The sequence below is a fragment of the Zootermopsis nevadensis genome, unplaced genomic scaffold (genome assembly GCF_977971745.1).
Source record: "Zootermopsis nevadensis isolate Lab colony 2312 unplaced genomic scaffold, Znev_1.0 Znev_ptg000008l, whole genome shotgun sequence".
NCBI classification, from domain to species: domain Eukaryota; kingdom Metazoa; phylum Arthropoda; class Insecta; order Blattodea; family Termopsidae; genus Zootermopsis; species Zootermopsis nevadensis.
In genome coordinates this window covers 3,770,406-3,796,505 of record NW_028259140.1, presented here as the reverse complement: position 1 = coordinate 3,796,505, position 26,100 = coordinate 3,770,406, and the positions used below count along the sequence as shown (strand labels likewise).

The 26,100-nt window shown below is 41.0% G+C and overlaps 1 protein-coding gene across 9 annotated transcripts in view; it reads left to right on the top strand.

The window, feature by feature from the left end:
- Positions 1 to 26,100, top strand: part of LOC110830955 (transducin-like enhancer protein 3) — a 324,396-nt gene that overhangs the window by 127,842 nt on the left and 170,454 nt on the right. For 4 of the 9 annotated variants that reach the window (XM_087344869.1, XM_087344867.1, XM_087344866.1 and 1 more), the window contains exon 1: positions 25,036 to 25,959. The exons of 1 other annotated variant lie outside the window; for it this stretch is intronic. In XM_087344869.1, the coding sequence (XP_087200995.1) occupies positions 25,897 to 25,959 (63 nt within the window). In that variant the 5' untranslated portion in view covers positions 25,036 to 25,896. Of the gene's footprint in view, positions 1 to 25,032; positions 25,960 to 26,100 lie in introns of those variants that run through there. 4 more of the 9 variants (XM_087344864.1, XM_087344862.1, XM_087344861.1 and 1 more) reach the window with 4 other exon arrangements.

The window sequence follows — 26,100 nt, the reverse complement described above, 5'->3', positions numbered from 1 at the left end:
CATCAGAATATGTGTATTTAAGATGTGTTTTAATATTGTCCTCCCATCTACATCTAGGTTTCGCAATTGATCTCTTCAGAATTTTGGACTAAAATTTCGTGTGTCTTCACTTTCTGTTACTATACTACAGGGTCATACTCAAGGGTGGAGCGTTAATGTTAGCCGTGTTAACCCGGCTAACAAAAAAAACTGAAAATAAAAGTATTATTTCTTACTCTCTTGGTTCACTACTACTCTATACATTGGCTCGTCGCGTGCGTAAGCCTCAACTAGCTGGCTAACAAAGGCTGAAACTGGCTAAATTATGCATTTTACCTAGCCGTTTCTGCTAGTATGACCCAATAAAATAAGCCAAAGGACAATTTATTTTTGGTTTTGTTTTTTCGAAGTGTTAGCCGGGCTAACACGATTAACATTAATCTACAATTGTTATATATTTTCTCAACAGCCTTTAATACTGCTAGATTAAGTACAACAGAATTTCGCCCAAAATTGCCTTCGGTTACGTTTTATTTATTTTATTCGAGTATTAAAGCGTTTTGATGTGGGCTGCGGCTTTAACTCCCAACCAACATGAACTCTTTCCTGTCTGCCGTGCTTTAGCTTACAGCGTCGGGCTTGTCTAGCTTGAATTCGTGGTGTTTTCTTCCAGGGTTCTCGAAGACATGATAATTTAATTCAGCCGAAGGTGGAATTCTTAGGCGTCTGGAAACTTTTCTGTAACATAGTCAAAACTTAAAAAAATTATATTCTAGGTCAACTCATTATTCTTTGCCACGAGGTTACATGTTTCATAACTTTCTTTCCCCAGGGCACTATGTAATTTAGTTTATATGGTTTTAAAACACGAGATCTAAGAAGGGCCTTCAGTCTGTTTACCATAAATCGCGATGTTAGCATGACTGCCGATGATGATGATAATAATATATATATTTTTGTCTGCAGTTTTCAGCTATGAAACTCCTCACTGCACAGTTGTCTCCATCCTCCAATCGCTTACTTCCACTTAGGTCCAAATATCTTCTTTTACACCCTATTCTCAGCCTTTGGTACAAAAAAAAATACTCTACCGAAAGATAATTCAGATACATTTATTCAATTACCTGTTTGATCACGTCGTCGAAAGGCAAGCAGATAACACGCACGACACAGTAGTTCAGGAAGCGTCTCTATTATAGCGCCAGGATGATCTCCAAACGACTTTAGATAGAAGGTGTTTAGCCAGCACACATGGTGCATTACTCACCGTGGCTTATACACTAAAGCACTACGGGTCGGATCGACCTGACGGTAGGAAGGGGTGAGGGGACCGCTTCTAACCCACAAGGTACGAGAAGCAGAGGGTTGTAATGTAACCACTTGGCTGCTGCTCTCACCCCCCCCCCCTACTCCACCCAAAGCGAGTGAGAGAGAGAGAGAGAGAGAGAGAGAGACTTGTATGTGTGTGCGTGTTTGTCGGCGGCAAACTCCTGGTTTAACTCCTCGCAAATACGTCACCCTCCAGCAGTCGGAAATCTTGTAAAGTGTCTTCGGGATCCTAAGGCCCCATAATTAAGTGGGCCTACACTTTTGGAATGCATTCTCTAGCCACAACCCACACAAGCTAGTTGATTTTTTCATAAGATTAGAAATACAATTGACATCGAAGTTATTTCGGTATTTGGCCGGTTGATTGTGAAGACGAAGGCAGTGTCACGTGACGAGTGGTCGTCGATTGGTCCAGGTTTTGTAGGATTTGAGGTTCTCGCGGTGGTGAGTACGAAGATGGCTGTCTCCTGGGTTGTAACGCCATGTAGTCTGACATAAGTTTAACAACGTTTCAGAGGTTATTTCCGCCTCATCAAGGCCACTCATAGTCCTGATGATGGAGGCACCAAGGACCTCTGAAACGTCTGTAAACATCTACCAGACTACACGGCGCTACAACCCAGAAGAAAGCCATCTTCTTTCCATGTTCTTTTGTGTTTGCTGAGTACAAAAATGTTTCTGTTCATAACTTCTAACTCATTTTTGCGCAGTATTGATGTATATTCTTAGTGTTATAATTAGAAATAGTGTCATCGTGTTTAAATAAAATGATTATTCAATACACATATATAAATACATGTCAGTGTTTCGCACCTGCAGTAGCTAGAAGCTTATTACTTTTCCGGCGAACAAGGTCTAGTTATAACGAACACCCGAAAGCCTGCAGTTCAGCAAATACCCGGTGGTTTAAGTCTTGTGTCCACAATCCACAGTCATATATTATATGTATTGTGTCGCTTAGCAAAGCCTTCTGTGGATGTCTCCAGGTATGTGAGACAACTACCTAGTTTTCTATAGCTTGGTTTACATGAAAACCTATGCATCTTCACGTGGAAATGGCGCCCTGATGTTTAGACTGTTATTACCAAAGTAACCATGAATATTATGCACCACTGAAACTAGTGAAAAACTTGAATAATAAAATATACAAGTAGCCTTGTGCAATTTTTTTTTATAATATAATAACTGCCTAGCGGGCTGGTATAGCGATAACTTTGTAGACTTATATTCAGATGATACTAGCTTCAAACCTGGGTAGGGTTAGAGGCTGTTCTGACTCGTGTTTCTGTCTAGGCGACTACTGGATCGCGGAAGGCTGTCCGTAAATACTCGAAATATCTTCTTTCCAAATCCTTACATATTCTTTTTATAATTATCATATTCCAGTTTTTATTAATATAGGACCTGTGTTTTTTTAAATGCGCCGTTAAATAACACGTTTCAGTTATAAGAAAATGTTCTGTGTTATTAAAGGTGGATGATAATGTTGGACAATAACAGTCTGTCTGTCACTAAACACCTTTCATATGCTCGGGACTGTCGTCTGCTTCTACGACAGGTATACTGTATGTATGAAGGGACTGCAATAACTAGGGGTAGTTTGACGGTGTTTGGGGTGATGGAGGGGGTGGAGAACAGTTAGTTTGGATGAGACGTGCCTTGGGGTTGAGTGAGTTGCTTCGGTTCAGCCCACTCGACCGTGAAGCCTCCAATTTAGGTTTTGGAAGCTGCGTTCGTTCCTACTCATCCAGCCTTTTCTTCAACTTCCTTTATCCCAACACCACACAGTCCATCGACCTAGTTTCTACCTCTGTTCGACTGGTAATCACCCAAGTTCCGATCCACCCCCTAATGTCTGTTCTCGAGAAAGACCTCCAGAGCTTTGGGAGTTAGGGGTTGAGGCATTGGGGAGAGGGAGGACCGAAGAAAATGATCCTTTCGTGACCTTTGACCTCAGCGTGGATGAGGATAAGGACGGTTCTGAACAGACGCGTATAATAGGATCTGTGGTGCATTGCAGACCTACTACAATTTGGGCTGAAGACATTTTGCCTACTGCCAATTACAAGAAATGAGATTTTTGATTGTCACGGTGTCTTATAGAAATTGACCGACGTTTCTGAGATGATTACTGCCTCCATCATCAGGTCATGGGCTCCCATCTTATATTTTGTGGTGTGCTGGCCTGGAAATTATGAGCGTTTTCGCTAGGAGACTCCTGTTTACCAGATACTGGACTAATCCCACAGGGTTGCCCTAATAAAATTAGAAGTGGTGTTGTCATGTCACCATTTGTAGAATTTGAAGTTTTGATGAGGGAGTGAATTTCGATTGTGGTCTTAATGGGGTGTTTTGCAATCCTATGGTTGTATACTAATTTTTCAAAAGGACGTGCTGTCTCCCTGATCCGGGGGTTTTAAGTTACTGTCCTAACAGTTGAAAAACGCTATTCTTGGAAGGTTAACACTTCAGAGGAACAAAACAAAATCCTCCGAGCTATGGTAACAGATGGACCGGGTAAGTAAAAGCTTCCCCATGTCGAGATGGGCACAGAAGCCTGAAACAACAAGGGTTTATGTACCTTATTCAACAAGTATGCCCTCTACACAAGAACCTACCCAGGTATAAATTCAACTTTACCAATTCTTCTCTGTCAAAACATTTAGCATAAAAGTTAACGGGAAATGACATTTGCTTGCTGGCTACATGGACGACAGTCATTCGCTGGAAAGTAATAGTCGTTTGTAGGCTATGTTAGGTGTTCACGGCTGTGAGGACGAAGATGGCTGTCTTCTGGTTGTAGAGCCCTGTAGCCTTCCTCTGTAGGACCTCTGAAAAGTCGGTGAACTTCTACCAATCTGCACGGCACTACAAGGATTCTGTTACACGTTATTACTTCTTACTGGAGACGTGAGAATAATAAAACCATAGTTTTTAAATTGTTTAATTGTTTTGGTGTGTCGGTTGGTAGACATACTTCAGAGACTCTGTGTAGAAGTTTCACACTTGCTGCACACTTTCAATAGAGGATAATGATATCTAGTATCAACATTCATAGTTATTATTGTTAACTGAATCACCTAACAAAACAATACGCGTATTTTTGTAGTTTGTGCAGCTGTTACATCTGTCATGTATGTACCTGTGTGTCATGTTTCGATGTAGACACATTGCCTTCTCTCGTTGCTTCTGATTAACAGATACTAATGTAGTTAATAATAATATCACCGCTTGTTGGGACTGAACATTTCGTTGACACGGATTTTCTGAATGTAATTTTTTAAATCCGTAATTGTTTAAAACAAAGACATGATTTATATAACTGTGTCGCCGCCGCACGTGATTTACTCATCGCCCTGATGATGGAAGCAGGAAGCAACTACGAAACGTCGGTAACAACTCAGAAGACAGCTATCTTCGGTATAAACCTATTTGAGGAATTCTCTTGGAACAAGCGGTAATTCCAACGGGTAGTGCCTGGTTTATCATCGGTACTCATCTCATCCACCTGTTTGTGTGCCGTGTTAAAACGTTATATATTCCGAGCGCGCACCACTCAAATTGAATTACAGAGCAAACTCGCTCTTGCGATGTGTTATGACTGAAATTGTAATCATCAGGGGCTAATTACGTAACTTTAAAATCACCTTTTTTGCGTTCCTGTATCTTCCATTGTTTAGAGTGAGAAAGTGTTTCAGTTGGTATTACTGATTTAAAGTAGATGTGCATAAAGAATGTTTATAGAAGTTAACTTCCATCATATGAGGACACGGGTATTTGGCAAGTTATGTGAACGGCCTGATGTGCTTAAACATGTGGATTTGCTTGATACGGGTACTTCGAAACAGAATCAGAAATGAAGAGTACCTCCATGGTTTAGAATGCGCGGATCCTTTCCTTCACGCCCCCAGGTGTCTTTGTAGCGTGAAACTTGACCGAAGCCTATTCTTGTAGGATGGCAAAGGAAATTCCTAGAATTACTGCCGCCTGATTTCAGACTCCCGTCGAACATGGACTCTGCCAGGCCCCACCATAGCCTAATTTGCATTTATTGCTACCACAGTCGGATCTGTCAGAATTTTTTCGCATCTCACGTTCGTCTCACTTGTCGATTGAAGCAGGAAGTTGTGTCTTTCGCATCCCCGAAATGTGACGAGCACTTTTTTTACACTAGGGTTCCCGCGCAAACCCCACATTCTGTAAGACAGGCAGTCTTCGTCGGCGGTCCTCTCTATTGCACAGCAGCATTCCAGACAGTACGGGAGGTAACCTGAAGATTCACGAAGTTTCCACGATGACAGACATTTAGCGTAGCATAAAGTGCAGAATAGCCTATTTCTTTCCCAGATAGTAATTTGTTTTTCCCTGCTTTGAAAGCAACTTGCATTTGGAGGTTATCTTAAAATAACTAGTAGACCCCTATAATAATTTCCATTCACAGATCCTTTTATTCTCAGTAACTTGACAGCACTCTATTCAGACAACGATTATCTGAAATCACTTCTCAAAAGCAACAATAAGACCCTTAGAGTATTAAAGCACATCACTGTTTCCAGTACCCCTAATCTTAACGAGGTGCAGAAGGATGAGTGTATCAGCTTTAGCATGTCTAGGGTATAGACAAGAAGTTCAGTGTTCCACCTCGACAGGTCATCAGCTCATAGAACCATACACCGTCTTTTGGCCACCCCACCCCCACTCCCCACCCCCCCAAAGACCGCCCCTGCTCTTGGTACTTCGTGTCTCCTTCTTTCTTCCCTAGGAAACCATCATTCCCTAAAGCCTGTTTTCTAATTCCCCTAACAACGGACCTCTAAACCTCCCCTCAACACTCACAACCTACCCTGAAAATCTACCACAAACCCCAAGAATTGGGGATTGGTTTACCGCCTTCCGTTTTCCCTCGGGAGAAAGAGATAGACCCACAGACAAGTACAGTCTGCAACAGTGGTCAGGCGATGTTTACCTGCGGATGTTTTCATAAAACGATGTGGTTGCATTTGTGACGAAATTCAGACGTGTACCTCCTACGTGTGGTCCTATATGCACAGGTACCATGATATAACTTCGGCTCTCAAGGATGAGACGCGTCAGATGTAGGTTTTTGCAAACATTGTGTTTGTCGTTTTCAGAGTAAAGTCATACTTTGAACTCTGGCCTCGAAAACCTAAGGGCATGAAGTATCACAGTGGTTGAAGACTATCTTACAGTTTGTTGCTCTGTATAACCTGAAAAAAATGTTACTTACGTTACAGAAGCATTTGGCGTTTCCATCATCAGGACGAGAAAGTACTCAAGACGATCGTCCTGATGATGGAAGCAACAAGTGCCTCTGAAACGTCGATAACCTTCTACCAGACGATACAGCGCTGCAACCCAGAAGACAACCATCTCCTTCCAGACTAGTTGCTTCGTTAAAGGCTGGAAATGTTAAATAATGCAGACAGGTTCATAAAGATTAGGACTTTGCAGCTAATTTATACCTTCGTCGGCACTAAGTAGTGTGCAAATATTAAGTAGACACACACATGGAAGGCCACCCACAATTCTTAAGTCTTTGAGGACTCTTATAGTAAATCCTGATCCAGTAACACGATTTAAATAAGAATTAGTAAGAAAGAGACGCAGTGCTGTTTGTTGTACAAATATTAGTGTACTGTTAGTTATATGCATTGACATAAGATATGGCTTTTTTTTTAGTGTCAGTTTTTATTTATGATTGCTCCGTATGTGCAGCCTTGTTCTTTGACGCATCTTGAACCAGATAAAGAATTCAGGTCTGAGCTTATGTAGGCATAAATTTCTCGAGTTGTAGCTCATTAAAACCTCTCGTTGTGTACAGAGACGTCTGTCTGGTACTAAATCGATTGTGTCAGACTAAACGTTATGCTGTAGTAGCTTGAGGAAGACTGCTGACTTAAGGGAACACACAAGGAGGGGAAGTCCTGGTAAGATAAGTCAGTGAAAGGTGATGAACGAAACATGTAGCATGCATGTGGAAGATAATAAATTTGTAGAGTTTAATATTAATATTTTGTAAAATAGTGTAGTTGAGTCATATTGTGATTTATTAAATTAAAATTAAATTATTTGGTTATTCCGTCAAATCACAATGTATTTAAAATAAGATAATTAAAATAATTAAAATATCATTCTGTGTTCAATATCGAATAATCGATTTACAATTGGATTATTCGATATGGAACACAGAATGATATTTTAATTATTTTAATTATCTTATTTTAAATACATTGTGATTTGACGGAATAACCAAATAATTTAATTTTAATTTAATATTTTGACCTGAAGGATTGAATGTCACTTGGGTGATATTAAAGACATAAGATGTAGGGTACAAACGGGCTACAGGTAGTTGTGAAAACAGTAATGGGTCTTCGGTACGTGTAAATGAAGGTAATTTCGAGTTGTAGCAGTTTATTAAGATTTGACGGATTTAATTACTCCCTGTTTGAAATTGACTTCTGTTGTCGAAACGAGAAATTTAAATATCGAAAATGTTTTAACGATGTTTCGGGATGATATCTTAGGTTAGTTCGTGCGTAGTACTGCCCAGTACCGCTGAATATACCCGACTATAGAAACTGGTCCATGGACCTCCCGATTGCGATGAAGCCGGAACTCATATTTTAAGTTGCGACTGTACGCAACTGTTATGTATAGCCCGGCTGTCATTTGTTTCCAAACAAAGGAGTCCTATTGCCATCCAGATCAGTTCCTTGCCTGGTCCCCCGCTGCTGGTATCTGAGATCCCTCAGTCGTAGAGACAAGTAAGCAGCAGGAGATGCGAATGGAGCCGCCCTGCTGCCTCAACCTTAACAAAACGAGAAAATGTAAGAGTTCTTAAGAATATCCACCGCCACCTTTAAAATTCCTTATCCTGGTTCTCAAAGAGCCAAAAGCCTACGCCTTCCTTTCTTTGATGTAAGACGGAAGAACGAGTTCAGCGGAAAAGTGCAGACACGAGAAATTAAACCGTCTCAAGTCAGTCATTCGTTCGTCTTTTACGAACTCATATTTAATTGTTATGAGATGGGCGGGACATGCAGAAATCATGTGAGAGATCAGAAATGGGTAGAATATTACAGTTGAGAAACCTGAAATGAAGAGACCGTTTGAGAGACCGATATTTACAAAGTGGGATAATATTAAATTGGATTTAAATGCGGTCTGCGGGCGTGGCCTGGATTCGTCTGGTCAGGAAAGCTCCATTGGCTCCTCTTTTAACACTTGAATGAACATCCGGGTTTCTTAAAAGACAGAGAATTACTTAACTAACTGAGCGACTGTTAGCTTGTGTAGGACTCCGCTCTGCAAATATCCTCTCTCTCGCTTTAAATTCGTCGCTTGTAAAACGATACTATATCAACTGCAGAGGTTTGTAGCGCCGAATGAGACGTGAGAGTCATTCTGGTAGGAGAAGACAATAGAAGAAAATAGTATCTTCGCTACTGAGGAAAACCTTGTGAAATCCCACGAAAGATTATTGGCGATCCAGCCTGATCTGGACCGGAAATCGTTACGATACGTCAGACATGTTAACGCTGGATTAATTTGATTAGTTGAAACAGTTCATTGAAAATGGTGACGATGCATCTTTAGCTGGAAACAAGAATGATCATGGTGTTAACAAAATAGGGCCTCTGATATATTTGATTGTGAGCTTTATCCATCATCAGTTGAAGCTTCATAAAATTACTTTCAAAATATAACTTTTTAAAGGATGGAACTTCCTTCGTCCTCAGTTACAAAGGGGAATCATCTACTCGGTCTGATCCGGCAAACTAAGGTATTCTCGTTCTGTAGACGAGGTTTACTCTTAATATTAACCGGAATGGATTGTAAACATTTGCGTCTTACATGCCATAATAATTTCTACAGTCAACAGTATCTGGGCCACGCTAGAACTGCAATGGTGGCAAACAAACAACATTCAGTCGTACTGTAGACTTCACGTGATGCCATGAACACGTCACACATCATGTTCTGCGTGATTAAAACATGTCCAAGGAAGTGGCTGTCTTTTGATGATATTGGATTTTGGACTACATGTATAATCAGGCAGGTTAGTAGAGGTGTAAAGAATTTGTCTCTTATCCGAAGGGCGCGCGGTTCGATCTTCAGCCTCGGACTGGACTCGCATTTTTTCAGTCCCTCCAACAAATGCTGAGATAATACCGCTAAAGTGGCCACCACATTATCGGTTGTAATAATTTATAATTTATTTTATCTGTGGTTTGTTTAACGAGCCTTGATAGACCAAGGATAAAAACGAAAATCTTCGGTCAGCTTAGCCGGTCTTCAAGCTGAGATTTGAACACCTGATCCAGAATATTAAGCCAAAGTGCTTAATTTATATTTATTTATTTATATAATTTATATAATTCCTCTTTTTTTATTTCTCAATGTCATCAGTCATGTAGTTAACCTTAGATCAAATCTTTGTATCATCATTTCGCACTCTGCCTCTCCTGGTTACGCCTTTAATTCTATGTAAATAAAAAGTTTTGTGTTGTTTTTAACCCCTGTTTATTTCTAGATCTAAGGATACAACAGTCGCTTCCACAAGTTTATATTTGAGACCACATTGCAAAATCTTGGGCTCTCGTACTCATTTGTCTACTGCAGAGGTTCCCAAATTGTGGGGCGCGAGTGGTTTTCTGGGGGGGGGGTTTGTATGAAAAACATTTTTAACGAAATATGGAGAAACATTATTAACATCCTTTGCTTGGTTGAGGCAGTTTAGTTGTCTTACAGTGCTGTATACTAATGGCTAAATTTTATGTAAAATCTGTTTGCACCTGTTCTGGAAGGGGGGCGTGAAATTTATGAAATGTTTCAAGGTATAAAAGTTTGGAAACCTCTGGTCTATTGTAATGTCTCCTCAGTGCCACTGTAATTTTATTTTCGTCTAAATCTGTATTTAATACTGTACTATAAATCCGACAACACAAGAATATAAAACGTTTTATCTTTTAATGAATGTTTTCATTTGCTCTTATCATGTACACTTTCTGAGAAGAAGTAAGCACGTGTGTGAAATTCAATTGAATTCCTGTTTCTTCAAGAAGTATCCATTTTGGTGTAGTACCGACCATGTTCTACAAATTCATTTGAGTACCCATATGTCCCCTCAGGAAGACAATGATGTAGCTATATCCTGACTCGCAGATAACGAATTATGTTTGATAATGGAACCTTGATAAATGCATTAAGCGTTGTTTGATTAACTTAGTCTCAAGTTATCAGATAAATTCATATTGGTTTTGAGGACCTTGGGCACGTAACGTATATAAATAAACACACACTGTCTTATGTTCTGAACTTTGATATGAACACTGTTGAGAAAAGAATGACTAAATAGTTGTAGACGGTACTAACAAGGTGATAAAATAAATTTGGTTTATTATCTGTGATGATAATGGAAAGCACACTTGTCTCATTCAGTAAGAGATAAACGAAGTACGTGCTTCGACACTGCTCAGCATCGTGTTTAAAAAGCATAAGAAGGAAAATACGAGTGGAGATTCCACTTCCTTCCCTGATTTTTGGATAAACTCTCTTCCCCCTCTGCTAAGTATCACTCACACGCTTCTGTTGGCCCACACTTCCGGGACAAACACTGCTGACGAAATCTGATGAGACCACGTGACTGATACGGAAGACGGTGTATCAAACGCGGAAAGTTGTTTGTTCAGGGAGATATACGAAATTGTGTAATGTTGAGCATAACGATTGCAAAACTCAGAGTTAAAACATAAAGACTTAACAGAGTACAGTGTGAGTGGAAAGTGGCGACTCGGTTTGCCCTAGCAATCAGGCCCGTTAAACAAAGCTAGTGCCACGGTGGTCTAGCGGTTAGAAGGCTGGCCTTGTAATCCTGGGGTCTCGGGTTCGATTCCCGGCGGTGCCCGAATTTATAACTTGTGTTGGGCAAGGCCGTGGTCTAGGCAACACGGAGTTTTCCTCCGTGGCATCCCAACAATTACTCCATTCACACACAGAAGAAGGCAATGGCAAATCACTTCTGGATCATCTGCCAAGAACGTATATGAACAGGTCCCAGTCCGAGAAAAGGATGGAAGGATCCTGTTCATATGGACCTGTCCTCAGACAGAACACTACAAAATAAAAACAAAGCTATAGAATAGTTTCTGAGGCGCAGATACAACTAGGCTGAGAAAATGTAGACCATACAAAGGATATATAATGATTAATCAATAACAAATTATGAAGGATTTACAAGGGAAGCGGTCCTCTCCTAACGAAAGGTGTTTTCCTGGCATTTGGATGGGACGATTGAGTAATACCGCGAAAAACCTCAGTGAGGATTTCTGGTCTTCTAGCTGATATTTGACCAAAGGTTTAAGACCTACAGTTTGTGGCATGCGCGGATTATTATATCAATAGGATAATATTTATGACTGCCTGTTATGAATAACTTATAACAGTTGCTATGATAACCCTGTTAAAGGATTTTCAGCCTTATAGGTTAAAGTTTGTGTTTGTATTACAGACCCTAAAATCACTGCTTCCTACGTCTGGCCAGCAGCTGTCATGACCTACAGTTCTTTTTCTCCTCTCTCCAGCGTATGTAGTTATTGACTGTTGTTTAGCATTTGCTTTCGGCGATGTTTATAACTTTCTTTAGGGTCAAGATGACAATCTTCAGGAATTCGGCCAGTCCCGAGTAATTGCCGCTGCGTTCCACTAGTTTATACTTTAATATGATTGTATTTAAGAATGTGTGACATCAGTTATCTCACATTTTTGGTACAGCGTGTCTGAAGAACAGTAGACAAACAATTGGAAGGATTTTACCCTGAAACAACCTGAATACGAGACCTGGAATACATGTCATAAACATAATATAGTTTAGAAAAATATTGTTTCAAGCTTTATCGTATTATGTGCCAGGACAACTCGAGAGGGAGACGTTTGCCGGCAATTCCATTGTATGAACACGCGTTTAGTGCACTCAGTTTTTTTTTCTCTTGCTACAGGAAAATGGGGAACTGTAGCATTTATCGTGTATCTTATCCGAACCACCCCTCAAGCATCCCTTTTGAACAATAGTCAGTTCCGTCCATTCGCTTCTCAAAACTTGTTCGTTCGTGGAGGCTTTATCAGCGTCGTGTTGCGCCATGATGTCTATCCGTCCGTCCTCTCGTTTCTGATTTCTAACAAATGCCATTTGAGGTAGAAGACTGAATGGGCTTAAGTGAACAAGTTTCGAAAGCGGGAACAAAAAAATTGTAAACTGCGAGTTAGCTTCGTCGAAATATGTAGGCCTGTCACGTAGTGAGTTACCAGGATTTCTGTATACACCAGCGTAGATAAACTGGTGGCCCACAGGCAACATCCGCCCCGAGACAACTTGTAACAATTACTTGTTAATTTGTTACTAGTTACTTATTTATTATTTAGTGTTCTGTCTGACGACAGGTCCATGTGAACAGGATCCTTCCATCCTTTTCTCGGACTGGGACCTGTTCATATACGTTCGTGGCAGATGATCCAGAAGTGGTTTGCCATTGCCTTCTTCTGTGTGTGAATGGAGTAATTGTTGGGATGCCACGGAGAAACCGGGGAAGCCCCCGGAGGAAAACTCCGTGTTGCCTAGACCACGGCCTTGCCCAACACAAGTTATAAATTCGGGCACAGCCGGGAATCGAACCCGAGACCCCAGGATTACAAGGCCAGCGTTCTAACCGCTAGACCACCTCATCTTATTATTATTTAGTGTTCTGTCTGACGACAGGTCCATATGAACAGGATCCTTCCATCCTTTTCTCTTCTCGGACTGGGACCTGTTCATATACGTTCTTGGCAGATGATCCAGAAGTGGTTTACCATTGCCTTCTTCTGTGTGTGAATGGAGTAATTGTTGGGATGCCACGGAGGAAAACTCCGTGTTGCCTAGACCACGGCCTTGTCCAACACAAGTTATAGATTCGGGCACCGCCGGGAATCGAACCCGAAACCCCAGGATTACAAGGCCAGCGTTCTAACCGCTAGACCACCTCATCTTATTATTATTTAGTGTTCTGTCTGACGACAGGTCCATATGAACAGGATCCTTCCATCCTTTTCTCGGACTGGGACCTGTTCATATACGTTCTTGGCAGATGATCCAGAAGTGGTTTGCCATTGCCTTCTTCTGTGTGTGAATGGATTAATTGTTGGGATGCCACGGAGAAACCGGGGAAGCCCCCGGAGGAAACCTCCGTGTTGCCTAGACCACGGCCTTGCCCAACACAAGTTATAAATTCGGGCACAGCCGGGAATCGAACCCGAGACCCCAGGATTACAAGGCCAGCGTTCTAACCGCTAGACCACCGTGGCTATACTAGTTACTGACAAAACATAATTCATTGAAAATATCATGCTAAGGAAATATTTACGTGATTCTAGACACTGTGATAATATTAAAATATGTCTTAGAGACATGATGATGACGATGTAGCGGAATTTGACTCTGGGAAAAGGTAATGCGATGTACGTACATGCATAATCTTAGGTTTTACAGGGGAATTAATATGGAAGAAACCACTTACTTTCTTAGTGGAATTTTAAGTTATCACGGCGATGAGAAGGAAGATTGCTGTCTTCTACGTTGTAGTCCGGTAGAAGTTATTTATTGCTGATACAAATCTCGTAGCGGAAAAATTAAAATGTATTTCTTGTTCATATCATTAAATGAATAATCTTAGTTATATATCTTGAATAACATATTGAACTGCATTGCTTCAACGAGTTTCTGTAATTATTTTCTGGTTCCTGTAGGCCATATCTTGTCACGACTGCACGTTTGAAGCTTGAATCCAAGCTGCACTCCTCTACTTCCATATATATTGTGTCACATTAAATCAAGTACTTTAAAGCCCAGTGGTAACTATATATACCTCCTACTTTAACAATAAGTAACTCAGTTTTTTCTAGTTTATGTGTTTCTTATGATTTTCAGTGTAACCAGCGATTTCTACCTTAAACAGCGATAACCAGTTAATCTTTGTAATGATAAATTGTTGTGTTTTCTTTGCGGTACGGACTGAATTATTAAACATTATTTAGACGAGCATCGGCTTCGAAGGGTTCAGAAACTTTTCGACGAAGTTCGCATAGAATTGACTCAGACTACGGGATGGAGGACCGAGTTTGATTCCCGGCAGTGGAATTTCTGGAAATTAAACGGCTGGAGCGTGAAAATGATCACTCACCTGGAGACAGTTTCGAGGTCAAGAAAGAGTGGAGTTATATCTCCACTACCTCATACGTCTTCATAGCACGGAGATGTATAAGTACCAGGGGCAAAGTTACTTGCAATAAACTCTGATACAAGCGCTGCCTGGTGGCAGCAACTTTGTTGCGAAAGTGTAGATAAACGCATGTTTTCGACTATGCCAAACAAAATATGAAACAAAAAAGCGCCAAGTTCCAAGCAGAGAGGTTCTGTATCGATTACATCCTAGATGTTGACGTCATCAACATAGCATTTATGAGCGAAAGTGGTTTAAAGCTAGATTTTAATTTTTCTTAGCGGCGACATTCAAGCTAAAGTATATTGGCGTCTTGCCTGATTTAATGCGTAACTCTTTTTTTAATCTTTATCAAGGTTCTTTAATTTGGTGTCCTGATGGCAAGCGCTTCAGTTCCATTCTGTCTTAAATATTTTTTCCTTCGTGTTTCTGCGTGGTTATTTTGTTGAACTGATTACATATACGCATCTCTTGTCTTATTTATTAATTTTTTATTTAATCATGCCCAGAGTATCACTGACTAGTCTCTAAAACTGGATGTCTGTCAGCTCTCACTTGAAGTGACACTGAGCCACATGTGTGTACGAAGCCTGTATAAGCGCGCGCTTATGTGTGTGCGTGTGTTGTGAATATATCAGTAAATAGACAGCCCATGTGATGGATAACTACGGTTAGGTTCGATTATTCTCTCCACGAAGCCAAGACTGATCTTTAGGCCACCCAGTCACCTGCTCATTCATTGATGCCTAGGGTTGTTGGTCAGCAAAACTGTACCTCTCGCATCAATCTTGTGTTGTGTTGAATTTTGATTGTAGTTAAGACGCGATGCAGGTCTGTAGGATGTGTTTTAATACAAAGGCAGCCCCCTCTACTATTATTACGTCCCTGGAGAGATCCTCGGGTTACGTTCCCGAACAAGAAGAAATAAAAAAATTATCAATAACGATGGCTGTCTTCTAGGTTCTAGCGCCGTGTTTTCGAAACGTCGGTAAACGTCTGCCACTAGGCGGCGTTGCAACGCAGAAGACAGCCATCTTCATATTCACCGCCGTGAAAATCTGCACCAGAAACTAACAATTTTATTGTATGTAACGGAACGTAGAAGAAACGGAATCATATTATTACATATACTATAAATAAATTAACACAAATAGCAAATTCATAAGTTGGTATAGTTGCGTTATATTGTGAAGATATATATTTAATTAATTATTCTTGTCCGTCTAATTAAAATTTAAAATTAAGATAATTAAAATATCATGTGATGTTCATTATCGAAACATTCGATTTACAGTTAGAACATCTTTTTCTTACGACATGTTTCGGTTCTTAAAGAAACCATCTTCAGGTGTATAAAAATTAAAATTATATAAACTTAAAACTTAATCATAATTTCTTATATGCAACTTTTTTATAGTTGTTTATCAGTTAATAGTGATGTTCATTTCCATTAAATTATTCGCATTACAGGCCGATGTAAGAACATCAACAAAAACATTCACCAACAAAAAAGTTTATTTAAACACGACGCACATATGTAAAACAACTTCAAATATATAAAAATGGAAGAAATAGACGGACGGAGATTAATATTTATTCAGTAAATAAGAGAATAGATGATTACAAATAACTGGTTGACCCAGTAGAACAGAATGGTCAGTGACACTCATAGATATTGCACTTAAGCAAAAGGGTACAGAAATATGCGGACAACATTAAAATGCTTACGAAATCGAAACAAGCTTGAACCTAATCCACTGAGGGCAGACGATAAGGAATAATTGTTATTCTGTGATCTATCTGGGGTCGAAGACTACGAGGCAAAGGTTCTGCTAACCTAACACTGCACATGCAACGAATATCATTCAGTTCCCAGTAAATGAAGGCTTGTGTACGAGGTGCGATCGGAAAGTTTTAAGACTGCGCGTATAAAAACCCGTACACTTATCTCAGGTATTAAATTCATCCATCACCCTCGACGTAGTTCCCCTGGGAGTGAACACAACGATCCCAGCGCCGCTGCCAAGCCTGGAAGCATCCCTGGAAATCTTTCTTTGTCAGCCTGTCAAGCACCATCTGCGATTCTGCCTGAATCTCTTCTATCGTCTCAAATCTCCTTCCCTTTAGCTGAATTTTCATCTTTGGGAAGAGGAAGAAGTCACACGGCTGACAAAGAAAGATTTCCAGGGATGCTTCCAGGCTTGGCAGCGGCGCTGGGATCGTTGTGTTCACTCCCAGGGGAACTACTTCGAGGGTGATGGATGAATTTAATACCTGAGATAAGTGTACGGGTTTTTATACGCGCAGTCTGGAAACCTTCCGATCGCACCTCGTATCAAGTTTATCATCAAGGACTGCTTAAATGGCCTGGAGATCTATCACAGTTTCACCTTTAATTTCCCGTCGAGTGGTATAAATTTGTTATTTCGTGTACGGAATCCAGTGTCAGATTGGAATGAACTTGACCGTCTCGTGTTTATAGACGCATGTACCTCGGCAGAATACGTAGCGGAATGAGGTCGTACTTTCACTGGCACATGCGTACCACAAAAGAAAGTAATTCACGCCCGACGCCTCTACTCCACATTTGACTTGTACCTTCTATTTCTCAGTATTTCAAGAGTAACCGTATCATTCCATTTGACTGCACTCACATGAAACATTCGTTCTTTGATTTTTATTATCTTATCTCCAGAGTTGTTCATTAGAACATTATTATTTTTGTGCCAATAGGAATATATAACTAGTACTTAGGAATTCTGTTTTGATGAAACTACATGTGGGTATTTTTCGTAATCTAAGAGATATACATGGAGAAATCTGTGGACTGTTTAGATAAAAGAATTTTAGTTTTAAGTGTTAAGGCACAGTCGCAAGATGTTGGCATGTTGACAAGCGAGAGAGGTGTCGTTAATACAGCTTCGAGAGTTAAGCCAGATAACAGATATTGGAGGTGCTGATGATGAAAGGGAGATGCTAATCTTTTGTTTGCACTGAAGTAATCCACTGAATAATTCACATCCATGAAATGTTAACTGTGAAAATGTTCTCTGTCCATCTTCACTTCGGTCATGGACACAGTGTTCCCCGAAACGTCTTGTGTCTGCCTGCTTACAAATACATACAGCCTCATAACCGGCAAGAACATCGACATATTTACCGACATTGGAACCTTAAATATCTTAAATAAATGTTGTTATTATTCTGTTGGTAATGGTATTTGAAACGGAGGTCTTAGGTATTGAATATTCAATTTCTAAAAATAATGCGCGAAAGCAATTTTTGTCTGTATTCTGTTGTCAGTGTATATTGGAGTTCGACTTTGCATAAATTGTAGTTATTAGCTATTACATTATATTGCGATATAATTTTATGTTGAAAGACGAATTAAGAGGATGAAGAATGGGCACGTATACGTACTTGATTCCTCCCCGTGTCTTCTTATTACTGGGTAAGCTGGTACCAGCGAATAATTTGACTGTAGTCATTCTGTTCTGTAACATTGGAGCTCGGCTTGATCGTATTATAATGATTCGTACCACATGAAAATTTCATTAGTCATCAATTTCGTAATCGCAAATAGTATAATAGACTTGTCAGTGCAACGTTGCTAGAGAGCGAGTGTTTTCCTGTGCCGACTATGGCCAGTAACTAACTACACGTGACAGAGATTCAGTGGATTGATCGTGATGAAATTTTCTAATGGAGAGCCACATTTGTAATGATCATATAACGCCACACACAGTATTAGTATTATGAAGCTAAGGCTGTTTCAGGACAGAGGTGCATGTCCATTCTGTTATTATACGTCAGTTGTGGTACACATTTGCAGCCTCATTACGTGCATAAACAGCATGAAATACGTGCTATTTGTTCGCACGTGTGTACTTCGATGTAGAATATGCATAGGTTTATGTTGTGCATTCATTACTTGCTATTTGTTATACCACATTGGTCTTTATGTAGCTAATAAATCCTTCTAAAAATGTTGTAGGGTTAAAATATTTTGAAACGAATGTAACAAGACAAAATTACATTCACGAAGCATTTAGGAGCTGATTAACTGTGGTATATGCTAGCAAAACAATAGAATATACAGGACTGAAATTTTTCCTGTTGTCTTGTATGAGTGTGAAAAAATTGGTATCACATAAGTGGAAGGAAAGAGACAGAATAGTTTTCCATGAAAGATGTTTCGATGTAAAAGGGGCAAACGGAGCTGAAGAAAACTGCGTAATTAGGAGCTTTGTAATTTGTAATCTTCCCATACGTAATTAGGATGATCAATTAAAGGAGGATGAGATAAGGGAGTCAGTCAGTACGCGCTAGATGCATACAGTACAGCCAAAAAAATATTTTCCCTCAATTATCATTTTGTTAATTATTGAACGTATCCAGACATATTTAACAGAATCTGTAGACTTTATTAAGGTCCGTATTTCTGTCCTATACAGATTTTTGTTTGATGTGTCGTATATCTTAAGGCTTATAATTGACCTATACGGATCAAATAGATTCTATATTCAAATGTTTGTATCGATTCCTAATATATCATTTCATAAAATGCCTAGATAATTTACGGATCTGACACGTGTGAATTAAGAAACAGGCTGCTAAAAGCCCCAGGTCTCTATGTTCAGTTGCTACAAGGAACGCGTTGGAGTATTCCAGGAGGCAACCGATATCTTACGAGTGCGTTACAGACACGTGATATTTTAGAGTGTTTTGTAAGTGTTTTAAATGTGTTTGTGTGTCTTCGCTTGACATAAAGATGACAGCAGTGATTGTTAGTCTGCTTCTGTCGCATGTTAAGTTATCATGATGTTTGATTTGAGGCATGAAAGTATGAAGGACACGCCAATTGATAGGTTAGCAGACTTAATTTCTTCAGGTAGACCTGTGAACCGTCAGTATTCGTTTAACGAAAATTCCCATCCCGAAATTTCGCTAATACGAGCTTTTATAATGAAGTTCGTCAACCGAACGCGATTTCACTCATACTAAATCTTCCGTATAAAATCTAATTCGCGTAAACTGTTGAATAGTATAGGATAATAGTTTTTCAATACAAGCTTTCTTTCCATGAGACTTGATGTTTGTTATCAGATTTATAATGCGAACTGCGGCTTCTTGCTGGGATGCTGAGCGCTGTGTCTTGAAGCGGGGTTTCTGTCCACGTGACAGAGCATGGTCCGCCCAAGATTAATCTTTGTGCAGGTCACATCGCCAACGTTTTCTCTGAAACTGCTTGAGAAACAGAACGATCCTTTGTCGACCTCTCATTTCAAGGGCTTGAATGAAATAACTTCTCATCATTATGACATTTTGTTTGCAGAAGATAGAAGCTATTACCACTGCTTATACACATGATGATATCCATTCTGTCCATATCTAAAACCTATAGACATTTCCACGAGCGGGTTCTCTCCTGTCTCGGTGCTACTTTGTCTTGCGGAATGATCGAGGCGTAGTAGGGCTTTAGCCCGCTTCAGTTTTGCCACACATCGGCCGCACTTCTGGTTCGGGCCGACGGTCTGCTATCGTGACCGCCAGTCCGAGCGGGCCTGTGGCTCCACCAACCAACCAACCAACCTCCTGCCTGCAGTCAGATCTTCTCACCCACAGTGCGGGAGGCAAGCGACACACTGCAGAAACGCCAACTGCCGCTATTCGTCATCAGGGTTTAACGCACGCCTGTCGTACACACGCACTCACGCAGGCGAAGAAAAGAGTACAATTTATCATCAAGTTGTCTTAAACAAAGCATAACAAGGCGAGTGCCAATTACTGGTAAGTTATTGGCAGGCCTAAGTTGGCTGCTGCGTTATCGCAAGTTTCTGTCCTAGGGTCACGCCCTGATATCGGGCAGGGGGCGAAGTCATCTGGACTGGTTTTGTTGAACTGCGTGCACTTGCGAAAGTAAGAAGCTTCAGCCCACAGTACTACGAAGTTTACACAAGCTTTGCACATTACTCTGAACTGTCTGCAAAAGTACCTTCAACAGCAAATGGTATTTTTTCTAGAACCAAAACATGTTACGAGTAGGATTTTAGGTTTTCCCGGTGGTGAGTCCGAAGGTGGCTATCTTCTGGGTTGTAGCGCCGTGTAGTCTGGTAGAAGTTTACAAACGTTTCAGAGGTACTTTCTGCCTCCATAATCAGGGCGATGAGTGACAGCCATTTAATTTCTACGTCTGTTTCAACTAAAATCTAGTTTTTTTCTTTCCTGTTTTCGAATTGACAAAAAATGAAGTGACTTGCATGTGAAGTTATGATTATGCGGTTATCTGATACTTTAAAATGTGTAGGTTCTGACGGAAAAGTTGGGTGTCAGATCCAAATAGACTTAGAATATATACATTCTGACGGCGCAACTGAATTAGCCATTACTCTGGAGACTATTTTAATTAAAATGTAAGGGTAGGGGACAGCGAGAGAGCAGCTCTGCAGAAGTGACAGAGCCAACTCACGTAAATGCAGGTTGGTGTTTCTGCAGTGTAAGAGAGGGCAACATTCTCTCATCTCCGTCGTCTTGCTCTCTCTGTGTTCCTCTCTTTAGTTTCCCACCCTCCCTCCTGGTACAACTTCGACCTCTACAGCTGTTCAACATGGTTGCTACACACAGTACATCGCTCGCACTCCTACAGATAGACAGACAGACAGACAGACAGCCAGCCTGACCTGGCTTGAAACCTGCCTGGCTGCGTGCTCACCTAATTATCTTTCCAACCTAAGTGGCGACGTTGGGGGGGGGGGGGGCACAAACCGAGCAAGCGAGGGAAACCAACAGTTCTTATGTTGTAGCAATCCAGTCTGGCTGGTAGCCTGACTTCACTTTCCAGCAGCATTGGAGCTATACACAAGGTGTGCCCTGTGCGTAATTTACAAATGTCGGATAAATAATGGGTTTCAAGTTGTAGGAGACCGTCGCCGACTTTTTCGTCTGTTAAAAACTCGTTTTGAAAAGTTGTATACAGAAAAGATTAATCCAACATGAAGTTTTTTTTTCCCCTCAAGGTTTTGATCTTGGAACATTAGCATTTTTCTCCCACTCTCCTCGCCTTGTTTCTAGTAATGATTTAAAATTTAAAGCGTCAACCACATTTTTTTTTATTAATTTAATGTTTCTTACTAGCTACTTTATGTATATTCCACCTTAAAATAACTATTTTCTGTCCTGAATCCTTGTTACATGTTCGAAATGGAAGTTCACAGGGACCAGATGTTTCTTTTAGAAATACCAGGGACCGGTACGTGCCGTGACGTTGAACAAGTAAGCAACCCGCGTTACTAAAATTATTTCACTAATAACAAACAGTTAAATTGTGACGTGGAATTTTTAACTTTCAATGTTTGAAAAATTCGCACTATGTTCGAACACTGAAACGTAGATATTTACCAAAAATTAAAAAAATTGTTTTGTTTCTAGTAATCCTTATTGTTTGTTGAATGTTAAAAGAAAGAATCTTGTCTTTCCTACCTCGGTTTTACTAACGATAGAACAAATAATAGGCTTCAGACGAAGAACTGGCGATGATGGTCTGCTCAAATGGCAAACAAAACATACTAACTTTTCCTTGAACCTCAAGCCCTGTGTGTGTGTCGTAAAGTAGAAACCTGCAAAGAAAACCCAAAAAACCCACTCGCTTGTGGGCTCCATTCAGCATTTTGTGAACTCACTGTTCTCTCAAAACAAGTAATTTTTAAAGCAAACTTCCTATGCTAAGAAATGGTCATTATAAACACTTTGTGGACGGACTGAAGATTTATCAGATACCATCTCAAGGTATGACGTACTTTTATGCCTGTTTATGTTAGGACAGAAAAACTGTAAAATAGAAAAGCCTGAATATTATTTCCTTGCTGAATTTTGCTAGTCTGTCATTTGGGTTTGCAATTACAGGCCTGATGTTTAGGCTTGTTCTAAACTACTTGATTTTAAGTAATAGGCTAATTTTTAGAACAAAATAAAAACATATTAATCTTGAATGAGATTTCAGGTTCTGACGGCGAAGATCATGAATGCGACTGTCTTCTGGGATGTTGCGCCACAGGCTGTGTCCTGGTATATAATGACCGACGTTTCAGAGGACATTAGTGCCTCCATCAACAAACTCATCTGAAACGTCGGTCAGGTCTACCACACTGCATGCCGAAACATCCCAGAAGACAGCTTAATCAGTTAACTACATAGTAAAAAACAGCGTTATATAAAAGAATGGTAATGACAATGAAATAAGAATGTGTTCTGAGCTCATCATTTAACAGGAACACGTTGTTGGTGCAGTGTATGTTGATGAAAGCCGTCGACTCACAGTAAAAGTGATTAGATTAAGGGAATGTGTCAGAAGTTGTTGAAAATCATTGGTGTGGGAGAGGATAAGAAAATGTGGTTTATAAATTGTACTTAAATCACCAATGCTGTATATAGCACGTGTAGTAAAAGTGAAAAGTATAATATTCAAAGTTCCAATAGGAGAACCTGAAGGACAGTGATGTAGTTTAAGAAAAATATTAAAATGGATCTTTGAGAAATGGGTGTAGAAGAGTGGACTGGACTGTACTGGTGTAGGACAGGGCCACATGGGAGGATTTTGCAGATATTGGAAACAAACTTTTAAGTTCGATGAAAAAATTCGTTTTAAATGCACGGACTCTCTTCTGAATACTTGTGAAATCAAGAGGGTTGACCTATTTGTCACGCTCAGTCGTTTACCAGACTGGCAAATTGCGAGCTATCATCGGGCAACAGACCAGTCATACAAATTATATTAAAAAAAAAATTCAGTACAGTATATTTTTATCACATTTGACGCAGATATTCGACTGTTAGGTAGAATAATTTAATCTTAATACTAGCTAATACCTTATCATTTCATGAACATTTTTATCAGATATATCTGTAGGTAATGAATACTAAATCTTGTATCTGAATTGAAATAAATGTCATTGTATGACTGCTCTAGAGAAAAGTCTGTCATGAATGTGTATCGATAAGTAACTTTAATAACGGTAGTTAATAGTTTTCTGATAATAATTCTTTTGTGGACTTAAATTCTTTGCATCAGGACGTAAGCAGGAGATTTTGATTGTCTTACGATATCGCAGTAGGTCTAATATGAATTAGCGAATTATTCTGTCACAGTTAAAATACGCGAATTCCACACTTATAATCAAGAGACTTGCAGTAAGCCTGTTAGATGTATCACTACTACTATTAGAAGATCTAATTTTGCGTAGACTTTCACCAGATTACTGCCACAGAAATGATCTCGTCATGATTATATGTATATAATTTGTCTTCAAATAGCATTAACCATTTGATCTTTGTAATGGTAGTGAAGATTTTGTGTTTTCTTTGAGGTACAGACTGAATTCTTAGATATTATTTAGACGATCTTTGGCTTCAGACGGCTAAAACGCAACATTGAGCCGTGTATAATAAGCGTAATCATTAGTGCCAAAATTCCGGTGCAGCGAATCCTGTTCTAGTGCACATGGTAAAACGTATGGACGCCTTGTTGTTGTTTCGCGGCGTCGCCTTCCAGCAAGCCTTGAAATGAAAACGTCCCTTTTACCCCCCCCCCCCCAGAGCCCCAAAACCAGTGAAGTTGCACTCCAATTCTTTGTTGCTGTTGTATTTGTTCCTCCCCCTGTGCAGATGGGCCACGGCTGTCTCGCACTTTCTCTGTGCGGCGTCCAGTCCACGTGGACTCGATATGGAGCCGTCAAACTCACTACACTCGCGGTTGCCAAGCAACGAAACGCAAAGAACGGCCACGGATTGGTCTCTGCCAGCCTTCCATTGGTATTCCTTGAAAAGTGTCCCCGCCCTTCGAGAGCTCCGTTCATGCCGAGTCTAGCGGCGGTGAGAGAGATAGCGCGCTTTCTATTGGTGAAGTGGGTTCAGACTCGGTCTGCTATTGGCGGAGAGGGCCTATTCTGATGAGTATATTTATGCTAAGGATCCCTTCACGACTTTACTCCACGTGGAGTCCTATGCCTCTTGAAGGCAGGACAGCGCCAGCGTTGTAGGGTGATACTGGCAATCCGACGAACGTAAGGGGTGGGGTGCCGGGTGAGGACCCGGTGGGGGGGGGGGACGCCTGATATGGCTGCCATATTTGGAAAGGGAAATCAGTGAAGAGTATTTGCGAGAGGGTAAGAAAAACCTTTTGTGCTATTCGGGTGTAGTAGAGTTTTGCAGGAGCAAGAAGGGTGGGCGGCCATTTTGTGTTGAGCGTTTTTTAGTCTTTTTTTGGGGGAAAAAAAAGGAAGAGAACAAGGTATAGGGAATCATCATGCAGGAGTGAGTTTTAGCCGTGTAACGTGTATGGGGTAGGTTTGGCAGTGGTGGCGTTGGGGAGGGTGTGAGTGTGTGTGTGTGTGTGTGGCGGTTGTGTGCCGGGAGCCCGAGGGGATGGTCGACGCGGCCTGTGGGGCGGTGGGGAGGGGAGGCGACTGCGCTAGGTGGACTTGCGAGCGCACAGTACCAGCGAACTAGCAGTGGCACAGTGAGTGAGCTAGAGACAGGTTGGCGCGCGGCGTTTAGCTCCCTGGATTCCCTTCTGTGCCTCACAAAAGCTACTGGTGGCAGCGAGACACATCTCTCAAAAGGATTATTTCTTCAGCAGTGTACAGGGAGATCAGTGTTACTCTTAACAGCGTTTCGTTCTTGGTTTACTTGCATATATTTTTGTTTCAGTGTGAATCGTATGGATCTGTGAATATTTTTTCGGGTATTTTTTTAGGTGGAACCTCGGTAGTAATACAGTTTTTTGTGTGATGTATTAGAAAGAAACCGTGTATTTTTTTTTCTCACGAGTACGGATGTGTTTGGTTCAGTTTTGTGTTTTCGTGTGTTGCTAATATTTTGATAATCGGAGTTGGTGTTCTGATAACCGCTGGTGAGAGATCGATCAAGTTTTCAACTATTAACGTACGCGACGACAAAGATTTGTTAGCTTGGCCCCCCCCGGTGTTCGTGTAAAAAGCTGGAGGGACACCTGCAGCAAAGTGTATGGTTTCGACTGGTCAATGCTGCAGCCAGCAACTCATCTTCAACCGCGGGCTTCTTGGGGTTGACGAGTCACCACGACCGTGGGGGTGGAGGCGGGGGTATAACAGCCGCGTCTCAAGCTAGTGCCAGTTCCAGCAGCAGTTCCAGCGCCTCTGCAGGACCACGGAGGGCCCGGCACAGTAGCAGCAGCAATAATAGTTACAGTAGTCGAAGCAGCACCCCTGCGTCGGCGGCGGCGGGAGGAGGCGGTGGTCGGGGGGCGGGCAGCAGTAAGATGCGCTGCTGACATAAGATGTACCCGACCGCAGGAATGAACGCAGCGGCGGTGGCGGTGGCAGCAGCTGCGAGACACCCGGTGAGTGAGTTCGCTTCGGTTCTGGTTGCTCACCGGAAGAGCTTCTGCAGAGCGCGAAGGAAAGAAAGTAGTAGCCTACGCCACTGTGCGTCACTCCTCCCTCAAAAGTTCCTTCGAAGCGAAAAAGCGAAAGGGAAATGT